Source organism: Thalassophryne amazonica, chromosome 19 (assembly GCF_902500255.1).
Source record: "Thalassophryne amazonica chromosome 19, fThaAma1.1, whole genome shotgun sequence".
In the NCBI taxonomy this organism is placed as follows: Eukaryota; Metazoa; Chordata; class Actinopteri; order Batrachoidiformes; family Batrachoididae; genus Thalassophryne; species Thalassophryne amazonica.
Genome location: NC_047121.1, coordinates 49,259,460 through 49,271,592, shown reverse-complemented (window position 1 = coordinate 49,271,592; position 12,133 = coordinate 49,259,460). Strand labels below are relative to the sequence as shown.

The 12,133-nt window shown below is 39.2% G+C and overlaps 1 protein-coding gene across 2 annotated transcripts in view; it reads right to left on the bottom strand.

Moving 5' to 3' along the window:
* LOC117500646 (mitochondrial basic amino acids transporter) overlaps nt 1–12,133 on the bottom strand; it is a 33,248-nt gene that overhangs the window by 7,420 nt on the left and 13,695 nt on the right. For both annotated transcript variants that reach the window (XM_034159394.1, XM_034159395.1), the window contains exon 2: nt 4,223–4,266. In XM_034159394.1, the coding sequence (XP_034015285.1) occupies nt 4,223–4,266 (44 nt within the window). The remainder of the gene's footprint in view (nt 1–4,222; nt 4,267–12,133) is intronic.

Here is a 12,133-nt window from a genome sequence, read left to right as displayed (position 1 = left end):
CCAATTAAAAAAAAAAAGTGCGACATGGTCACTGCTGTATCACTATTATGTTCTAAGCCATATATACTGATTTATAACAGAAAACTGTCAAAAGGGAGAATAAATATAAATATAAGTGTAAAGATGATTGAATATATCAGAGCAGTAAATTAATCAGTGCGTGTGAACGCGTACATTGACTCATGTGGTTATCCCACCAGCTGCAGTTAATCCACAATGTGAATTCTTCCTTCCAGAACAGCTCTTTATATCATCATTTTGATTCATCTACCTGTTGCCACATGTACAGAAGGACTGGATTGTCATTCCTACACGCATATTGTTATATTTAATACGCGCACGCAGCAGCTCCTGCTACCGATGATGCTGCATTGAAGTACCGTCAGAAATTACACAACTTTTTTGTTGTTTCAAATTCAACAGTTGCTTGTGGCAAAATAATTATATCCACACAAAAGATTAATTCTGGCCTAGGTGCCTGAGCCCATTGAAGCTGCCCCCCCACCCCCCACCAAAACCACACACACAGATAGAAAAAAAAAAATCCAAGCAAGCAGGCTGAATTTACCCTGTAATTTCCGACGGTACATGAAGCAGCAGCAGCCTCAGCGCTCACAAACCGGCTTCTGCACTGTGTGAAAACATTCAGCTGCTCCAAGGAAGTCAAATTAAACAATAACGTTACAAAAACTAAACAAACGATTAAAAAAACGTCAAGAACGACAGCAAAACGAAACAGAAGAATTGAGGTTTTCGTTGCCCTTCGTTCAAATTTTTCAACAGTTTAAAAATGCTGACGAAGCTCCAGCTGCAGGAACGAAGCTGCGCGAAGGTTAAATGATGCCAACGACAGTCAACGAAAGTCCAGATTTCTTGTTTCGTCAGGGCTTCGTCACTCTTCATTAAGAGCCGTGTGACTGGGCCATTACACAAAGGCCTACATTTTATTTATTTATTTTTAATCAGTGCATAACAGTAAACACCCTGACAGTGTTAATGTAACATGATGTGCCATATTCCTTCTCATACTATTTTGAACCCTTGCAACCTCTTTCACCAAGTCACAAAGTGTGTGAAGCTTCAGGATCAAGTATTAGAGAAGACATTGGGACTGAGCCATCTGAAATATCAGTTGAGAACGGAATGTACGCATTCATATCGTTCAGATCAGTGAGGGTGCAGCGTGACTTCTTCAGGCTGTTAACGGCTAGATGCATGGAGCTGCAGGTGGAAGTGAAGACTAATGTATTCTCAAAGCGGCATACAAAAAAATAAATAAATAACAATTACAGAGCTTCTAATGCCACATTACTGTGTCAATAGGAGCGCCATTTGTATAGTGACACAGAGCCAATCATATTCCACATTACACTGTGGCGTAAACTGTAACCAAACCCAATCCAGTTACTCCACTGCCACAGTACTGAAAATGGAATTACTAGAAAGTGGAAGGATACCAGCAGGTTGGTAACATTTGGAGCCTTTCTGCTGCATTGTGTTTTCATGAACATGTGTGACTGTCCCCAGTGCACCCTGACAGCGTTGTGGTGGCCCATGTCATATCCGAAGGGTCTGCAGCAATGTCTGCGACCCACCCGACCTGCCGTGAAACATGGACCAAAGCGTCTAACACGCACGAATTGAGGAGTGATGTGAACCCCCATGGCAAAATGAAAGAGAGGGCTGGTGTGAAGGGCTCAGCACCCTCCCTGCCTTCACTGCATATGCGTCCTTTTTGGAGCGTCAGCAGCGATTCGCCGATTATCGCCTCGTTTCTGTTTAAAGCTGCACTTCAGTCATCATCTGTCTCGGCTGATATTGGCTGAGTATTGGCCATGCCAATTACCAGCATCGGCCGACGATAATCGGTCGGGCTGATTATCGTCCCTGGCCAATTATCGGTCCAGCCGAATACCAGTTTATCCCTACAGAGCACCCAGAGGGAATATCGGCTGATGCAGCTTATCGGCCCAGCCGATTATCTGTCCATCCCTAATATCATTTATGTTAATTTTTGTCTTGCAAAAGTCCTTTTCCCATTTGGTAATTGTGATCCTTGTTAGCTGATGTCCAGAGTCCATTGGAAAGATTTGTGCATGCTCAAAACATTGAGTGGACATCAGGCAGATAGCTTTCCTGCTGCCTGCATGTTTGTTTAGAGTTTTGCCCAATACTTTCCTTTTTGCTAAAGCTTATAGTTAGGGCTGGATCAGGTGACCCTGAACCATCCCTTAGTTATGCTGCTATAGACTTAGACTGCTGGGGGGTTCCCATGATGCACTGAGTGTTTCTTTCTCTTTTTGCTCTGTATGCACCACTCTGCATTTAATCATTAGTGATTGATCTCTGCTCCCCTCCACAGCATGTCTTTTTCCTGGTTCTCTCCCTCAGCCCCAACCAGTCCCAGCAGGAGACTGCCCCTCCCTGAGCCTGGTTCTGCTGGAGGTTTCTTCCTGTTAAAAGGGAGTTTTTCCTTCCCACTGTCGCCAAGTGCTTGCTCACAGGGGGTCGTTTTGACCGTTGGGGTTTTTCCGTAATTATTGTATGGCTTTGCCTTACAATATAAAGCGCCTTGGGGCAACTGTTTGTTGTGATTTGGCGCTATATAAATAAAATTGATTTGATTACTTGTTTTATACTTTAGATATTCATGCATTCATATCACGTGGCTGTCCGATGCTTTAGACTGGGCTTCTGATTGGCCAAAGCTCCAGTGAGGGATATGAATTCTGCATGACATAACATGCAGCGCGGCTGTACATTCAGCTACGGTCACACTGAAGAAAAAGACAGCATGGCTGTGTGCATTTTTATCTGAATGTCAGCGCACCCGGCATATTCTCTTGGTGAGAAGAAGCCGCAGAGAATGCAGCTTACTTGCTGTTCTTGCCACTGCACTCAATGCTGGCATATTGTCAAAATGCTGTCAGTGCAGGAACATAGTGAGAAAGTATGATCCCATGATCATGATCCCAGTGTGAGCCAGAGTCTATCCACATTTGCGTTCAAACCTTGGCGAATCTCACTCAAATCCATCTGCCCCCCCCAGCATGTGTAATGTGTATACGTCTTGAAACCGGGAAAATCATTGTGCTGAATGCAGCTCTTTGTGTTGCCAGTGGAACTGTGAAATCTCTGACCATCACAGCCCCAAATTCATGGGAGACCAATAGATTATGTGATTTTGCCACTGGACAAAATATTTAAATACGGAACTAAACCATTTGCTCTATCCATCACAGCGTGACACGGCCTTTAGTCTGTAGCCCCGTCTATCGTGATTTTTCAATTCAGTGATGCTGACCCTGATCAAGTTTGCCATTAACCACCACCAGCACCACACACAAAATCTATGACATCACCACAGAACTGCATCATGACACCTTGTCACATCATTTTACCCCAGATGGGTCAAAAAGGCAAAATTATTTCCAGACATATTCGGAATTTAAGATTGTGAATCCTTTATCTGAATATTAAGGAACAAAATTACTCTTGCCAAAGAAAGATGTTTTTTTTAACTGAATGGTGTTTAAAAAAAAAATCAAAACGGACTACACCTTTATGATTTGACAGTTAAGTACAAATATTTAACAGTTGTTGAAAATGGGATTTTGCAGCCTTATTCAAAGCTGAAGTTAGCAAATTAAAGCCTCAATAAAATATAAACACTGATCATGCACCATTAAGTCATAGAAATTATGTAATCAACTTGCCCCTCGCAGCTTAAGTGTCACTGAGGAATCACATATGGGTGAAAATGGTGAAGAAAATTTACCCAATAAATTTTTCTTGGTGCAGCTTTAATAAGTAGTTTTAAGAATACACAATGCAACCAATACAGGGGAAAAAAGCCAAAACACCAGTATATACACACACCATTACATCTTATGCTTAACCACAAGACACACCCAAATTAAACAAAGATAATGAAGAAATGTGAAATGCATACTGCAAAGAAGCTAAGCATACAAACTGCTCATTTGGTAAACAATGTATATGTTCAGGAGTAAACCTGATCCACCAACGTTAAAACAAATACACAACTAAATATGAACAATATTCATATAACCTCTTGGTCTTGACAGTTTTTTCTGTAGGTCTGTGTCATCTGGGTCCATAATTATTCTGTCACAATGGTCTGGTTTAGAAAGTCTTTAAAAAGTGTGATTGTATCATTGCTTAACAGCTAAATGATGGAGAGATTGCAAAGGAAACTCACCTTCACAGTATCAAAAGGATGGCCAACCAAAACACCAGCAACACCTGAAAAACAAGTCAATTCCCAGATGTGATTCAGATGTGCATTCTCCAAGACTGATAAAAGCCATAAACAATTAGAGTCTTAAACCTGGGGTTTAATTAAGCCTACAACAGGAAGACCCAGCAAAAACCATTTCATTCTGATAAAAACACAGGCTTCATTGACTCACACGCACCCTTAAATAGTGCCAAACTATCTGTTGGTCACAAGCAAGCGGTGAGCAGCCCCTGAATTATGTCAGAAAGTAAAAAATAAAGTAATAATAATAATAATAAAAACTTACCCAAATGAAACTTCAGGGCATGTAACGAGCTCTTTTTATTCAAGACACAATCTACCATCAACTATACTTCATTTCTAATATAGTGTACTTTTACTGTATTAGGCAACAACAATAACATAGCATAATGTCTTGAATTTATTTGGCTATATAAATAAATAAAGATGGCAATTAAGACGGAAACATATTTAATCGCATAGGCTGTTCTGGATTGTGGAACAGTAACATCACTCTTTGTTGAATCCACTCAACAAATCTTGAGACCTTTCAACTACAACATTGCTGCAACAACACCAATCTTGTGTATTGTTTGGTCGGGTATGTAGGTGCATCACTCAGCCAGGTATCATTCTGTGTTGCAGTTTTACTCACTGTGCATTCAGAGGATAACACAAAAACAACAACAAAAAACAACTTCTTTCCACTGTAAGCCTCAGATTCACAATACAAATGTTAAAAGCAAAATATGGTAAAAAAAAGAAGAGATAAGTAATGATCAAATAATATTTTAAACGACTATATGCAAAATTATTGTATATTTTATTAACAGACGCAAAAGCATCACCAAAAGTTAAATTTAATCTGTATTTTAAACAAAAATGATAAATTAATTAAAAAAATATTAACTAGATTATACTATATATCAGGTATAGACTAAAAGAGATTAAACCATATAAAAACAAATACAACTAATGACAAAATAAAAAAAATTGGAAAGTTGTATAATTAAGACTAGGGAATTAAGACATACAAATTTTAGTTGTAAGTCTATTATACTGTATGTTTGGCATTTCTCAGTCTAATTCAAGATTAAAAACAAAAAGCCTCTCAAACAAAATGGTGAAGTAACAAAGGAAGCCAGGACATTAATCAATGTAAATCATAATCTGCGTTCTACACTGCCCTTTAAGAAATTGTTTTATACAAGGGCTGTCCATAAAGTATAGGTCCTTTTTATTTTTTTCAAAAACTATATGGATTTCATTCATATGTTTTTACGTCAGACATGCTTGAACCCTCGTGCGCATGCGTGAGTTTTTCCACGCCTGTCGGTGATGTCATTCGCCTGTGAGCACTCCTTGTGGGAGGAGTCGTCCAGCCCCTCGTCGGAATTCCTTTGTCTGAGAAGTTGCTGAGAGACTGGCACTTTGTTTGATCAAAATTTTTTCTAAACCTGTGAGACACATCGAAGTGGACACGGTTCGAAAACTTAAGCTGGTTTTCGGTGAAAATTTTAACGGCTGATGAGAGATTTTGAGGCGATACTGTCGCTTTAAGGACTTCCCACGGTGCGAGACGTCGCGCAGCGCTCTCAGGCAGCGTCATCAGCCTGTTTCAAGCTGAAAACCTCCACATTTCAGGCTCTATTGATCCAGGACGTCGTGAGAGAACAGAGAAGTTTCAGAAGAAGTCGGTTTCAGCATTTTATCCGGATATTCCACTGTTAAAGGAGATTTTTTTAATGAAAGACGTGCGGACGGATTGCAGCGTCGGCTCACAGCTGCCGCGACGCTCCGCCACAGGAAAAACACCTCCATTGGAAGCCTTAAGGACAAGTTGGAACATGTCCAGCTGTTAAACAATTTCTCATATACTCACTCCACTGAAAGCCATCAAAAGCCGCCTGGAATTTACAAATGGTTATCAACACGGCGTCCCGATGCGGGGACCCGTCCGCACGTCTTTCATTAAAAAAAAAAAATCTCCTTTAACAGTGGAATATCCGGATAAAATGCTGAAACTTCTCTGTTCTCTCACGATGTCCTGGATCAATAGAGCCTGAAATGTGGAGGTTTTCAGCTTGAAACAGGCTGACGACGGCGCCTGAGCGCGCTGCGCGACGTCTCGCACCGTGGGAAGTCCTTAAAGCGACAGTACCACCTCAAAATCTCTCATCAGCCGTTAAAATTTTCACCGAAAACCAGCTTAATTTTTCGAACCGTGTCCACTTCGATGTGTCTCACAGGTTTAGAAAAAATTTTGATCAAACAAAGCGCCAGTCTCTCAGCAACTTCTCAGACAAAGGAATTCCGACGAGGGGCTGGACGACTCCTCCCACAAGGAGTGCTCACAGGTGAATGACGTCACCGACAGGCGTGGAAAAACTCACGCATGCGCACGAGGGTTCAAGCATGTCTGACGTAAAAACATGAATGAAATCCATATAGTTTTTGAAAAAAATAAAAAGGACCTATACTTTATGGACAGCCCTCGTATACACATTTTTCTCACATGACCACGTTGCTTTGGCACTAAAAACCTTAATCATAAGTGACTCAAATAGCCTAAGAAGTTATTTTCCTGTGCAATAATGTATACAAATGCATGCAAATTACAGTGGAGTAAATCCATTAATACACTGTTCTAAAGCTGCAAAAATAAATAATTTTATATTTTTTATATATGTATTAGGGGATTTTTTTTTTTTTTTTGATAAACATGCCAGAAACGTAATGCAAAACTCACAACGTACTAAAATTGACAGAGTATTTGTTTTGTTCATAACCTGTTCTTATTTGTTTTGTAGAATTCATGACAGATCATTTATCAGTGTTCAACCTCACAAGCCAACTAGAATACATTAATCTGAAACCATTGTGTTTCTTCTTCTCTACAGCACATGAGCATATCATTAAAAGTCATTTCCTGATGAACTCATGCCACAGTCTTCAATGCAGAATACATTTTAAAAACACCCATGCTGGACTTCCGCTTCCGGTATGCCCGAGTGAAGGCGCGTCTAAGTTGCACTCCGATCAAGAATTTTGGAAAACAGCCTACAATATCGATTTAACTGAATGAAAATAAAAGAACCTACAAGAATGGCTACTGGACAACAAACGAGCAAGAAACATGCTAAAATGGGGAAAAGTGAAGACACGAAAATGACGCAAAAGCAGCTAACGCTAGATGCTAGCCTAACACAAGCCGAAGCCGGGGCTGAAAACCTGTTGCTCATGGAGCTTCGTAAATTCCGAGAGGAGTCTGGAAATGCTCAACGAGATATTAAGGAGTCTCAAATGCGCATGGAGATGACAATAGAAGAAATCAACAAAAGAATTGATACACTGGAAAAAATCGAAGTTGCGGAAACCAGGGTAAGCAACAATGAAGATCGAGACACACAACAGGAAAAAGTGTTAGCATACCTGCTTAAAAAAGATGCTAAAATAACTGCAAAGCAAGATGAACTGGAGAACAGAATGCGCAAAAACAACATAAGACTTCATGGGATAAAAGAAGATTCAGAAGGAAAAGAGCCACCAAAAACTTGGGCAGAAGCAATCATCTCAGTAATATATAAGGACGGTAAAGATCCCACACAATGTGCCTCATACAGACCAATAAGTCTCCTCTGTAATGATGTTAAAATCTTAAGCTCCATTTTGTCTAAAAGACTTCGCAAAAACATTAATAAACTTATTAACCCAAACCAGACAGGATTTATACCAAAAATATTTGGAATAAATAATATCAGACATACCCTTAATATAATATTAACAGCACAGCAAAGTTCACATCCATCAATGCTTCTTGGCCTCGATGCCAAGAAGGCATTTGACCGAGTGGACTGGATGTTTCTAAAGCATGTTCTAGGGGAAATGGGTTTTGACGAAAACTTCATCAGTTGGTTTGAACTGTTATATTCCAACCCTACTTCAAGAGTTCGTGTTAATGGGCACTTGTCGGAAAGTTTCCCTTTGAAAAGAGGTACCCGTCAAGGTTGCTGCTTATCTCCAATTCTATTTGCTATTAGTATAGAACCCCTGGCAGAATTAATTAGAAGCGAATCTTCAATTCTAGGTATACCAGATCATATAAGGACCCACAAACTGTCACTATATGCAGATGACATAATACTATACATTAGAGACCCAATGACCTCAATACCAAAACTTCTAGACTGTTTACATGACTTTAGCATCATTTCGGGATATAAAATAAATGAATCGAAATCTGAAGCAATGATGTTAACAGGGAACTGGCCTATAGAACTCTCTAAAAGAGTTAAATTCAATTGGTCACACAATAGTTTGATACTTGGGAATAAATGTTACCAAAGACAGTTCCCAATTATACACTCAACAAAAATATAAACGCAACACTTTTGGTTTTGCTCCCATTTTGTATGAGATGAACTCAAAGATCTAAAACTTTTTCCACATACACAATATCACCATTTCCCTCAAATATTGTTCACAAACCAGTCTAAATCTGTGATAGTGAGCACTTCTCCTTTGCTGAGATAATCCATCCCACCTCACAGGTGGGCCATATCAAGATGTTGATTAGACACCATGATTAGTGCACAGGTGTGCCTTAGACTGTCCACAATAAAAGGCCACTCTGAAAGGTGCAGTTGTATCACACAGCACAATGCCACAGATGTCGCAAGATTTGAGGGAGCGTGCAATTGGCATGCTGACAGCAGGAATGTCAACCAGAGCTGTTGCTCGTGTATTGAATGTTCATTTCTCTACCATAAGCCGTCTCCAAAGGCGTTTCAGAGAATTTGGCAGTACATCCAACCAGCCTCACAACCGCAGACCACGTGTAACCACACCAGCCCAGGACCTCCACATCCAGCATGTTCACCTCCAAGATCGTCTGAGACCAGCCACTCGGACAGCTGCTGAAACAATCGGTTTGCATAACCAAAGAATTTCTGCACAAACTGTCAGAAACCGTCTCAGGGAAGCTCATCTGCATGCTCGTCGTCCTCATCGGGGTCTCGACCTGACTCCAGTTCGTCGTCGCAACTTCGCACAGCCATTGAAGAGGAGTGGACCAACATTCCACAGGCCACAATTGACAACCTGATCAACTCTATGTGAAGGAGATGTGTTGCACTGCATGAGGCAAATGGTGGTCACACCAGATACTGACTGGTATCCCCCCCCAATAAAACAAAACTGCACCTTTCAGAGTGGCCTTTTATTGTGGACAGTCTAAGGCACACCTGTGCACTAATCATGGTGTCTAATCAGCATCTTGATATGGCACACCTGTGAGGTGGGATGAATTATCTCAGCAAAGGAGAAGTGCTCACTATCACAGATTTAGACTGGTTTGTGAACAATATTTGAGGGAAATGGTGATATTGTGTATGTGGAAAAAGTTTTAGATCTTTGCGTTCATCTCATACAAAATGGGAGCAAAACCAAAAGTGTTGCGTTTATATTTTTGTTGAGTATACAAAGAAAATTATGGAAAACTACTCGATCAAATTCAAAAAGATTTAGACAGGTGGACAATTTTACCTCTTTCCCTCTTTGGGAGGATTGAAACAATTAGAATGAATATTGTTCCCAGGCTGCTATATTTATTTTCATCTATCCCTATCTGGATCCCAGAAACCGAATTTAATAAAATGCAAAAAATGATTTCTACATTTATATGGCAAAAAAGAAAGGCTAGAATCAAATTCTCTTTACTGTCCAGCAGTAAAGCTTGTGGAGGTCTTAATTTACCAAATTTGAAGTTATACTACTGGGCAGCACAACTAAATGGAGCAATGGAATGGTTAAAACAAAACAAAGAAACGCAATGGCTGACATTAGAACAAAGTTATTGTCCCAAAATCCCATTACACTCTTTAATATTCTGCTCAAATGAGGTATGGAACAAATTTAAAATCTCAAATAATTACATGAAGTGCACTCACAGAGTTCTAAATACTGTTAGGAAAAAGATTAAAGCCCCCCAGTCAATATCCAGAGCCATGAAAATTACAGATATTTTAGATTTCATACCAGGGCAACAAGATCAGAGGTTCAAAAATTGGGAAAATAAGAATTTAATTTTCATTAATGATTTATTTAAAGGGGAGATACTAGGATCATTTAGACAATGCCAGGAAAAATATGGTTTAACATCAATAGATTTTTATAGATTCCTGCAATTGAGAAGTTATTTAATGTCCCATAAAGAATGGTCTCTTCTTAATAAACAACCTACACATTTGGAAATGCTATTCATTAATACACTCAAGCATAAATGTGATAAAATGATATCAAATCTATACAAAAGTCTACAAAGAAATATGTCGGAGAACTCTTTAGCGATAAAAGAAAAGTGGGAATTGGAAATGAACATAATAATTGAAGATCAAGAATGGGAACAAATTTGTGAAGGTGGACACAAACTGACAAATAGCCCAACATGGAAAGAGTTTTTATGGAAAATAAACACTCGATATTTTAAGACACCTGCTACCACTTTCAAATTTAATAAATCAAAAACAAACTTATGCTGGAGAAACTGTGGACAAATTGGCGATCACACTCATATTTTCTGGGATTGTCCAAAACTTAAAATATTTTGGGAGGGAATCAAGGAATTAATTTCAAATATTCTACAAATCTATATTGACTGGAACCCCCTTGTTCTTGTTTTTGGATTGCTCCCGGGGGACTTACAAGCTAAAGAAAAACTCTCTTTTCAAGATAATGATACTGGTGGCTAAGAAAATGATAACTATATTTTGGTATAAACCTGATCCACCTACAACAAATCACTGGAAAGATAGGATGTTGGATGTTTACAAAATGGAGAAAATAATAGCAAGATTAAATCTCACTATGGACCTATTTAGACAGAGATGGAAACCACTGATAACATACTATGACTGGATATAAATACAGATTGTGAGGTGGAGTAGAGCAGAAAAAGAAGGAAATGTATATATTCTTTCCAACACTATAAATACTATACATTAGATACCAAAAGAAACAATTTGAAATGTACAAATTTGCCAAGGTTTCTCTGTTCTAATCTTTGTTCATTTTTTTTTTTTTTTTTGCGTGTGTGTGTGTTCTGTGTTATATAAGTGAACATTATACGTTGTAAAGCTTTAAACGAAGTTGAATAATAAACACTTGTTCCAAAAAACAAAAAAAACAAAAAACCCATGCTAATACATGTACACACCCCCTTTTCATGTTTGGAAATGTATTACACACACACACACACATTTCAGTACCATGTTTAAATTTGCCATGAGTAATTTGCAGTATAGACAAAAACAACATTCCCATGTTTAATACATCATTCAATTCTGGTTTTACTTTCTTGTTCTGTTGTACTTTTTGTTCCATAATTGTGAATCTTATTTCTTCACACTATTGCTAACTCATGTGAAGTTGGGTGCCACTTTGGCAGGTGGGAAACATGTACGAGGTCTATTAGAAAAGTATCCGACCTTATTATTTTTTCAAAAACCATATGGATTTGAATCACATGTGATTACATCAGACATGCTTGAACCCTCGTGGGCATGCGAGAGTTTTTTCACGCCCGTCGGTTACGTCATTCGCCTGTGGGCAGTCTTTGAGTGAGGAGTCGTCCACCCGCTCGTCTATTTTTTTCATTGTTTAGGAATGGCTCAGAGACTGTTGCTTTGTTTGATAAAAATTTTTTCAAAACTGTAAGGCACAACTGAGTGGACACCATTCAATAAATTCAGCTGGTTTTCGGTAAAAATTTTAACGGCTGATGAGAGATTTTGGTCTGGTAGTGTCGCTTTAAGGACGGTCCACGGCGCCTGACGGCGATCTGCGCTTCGAGGCGGCAGCGTCTCGCCGTTTCAA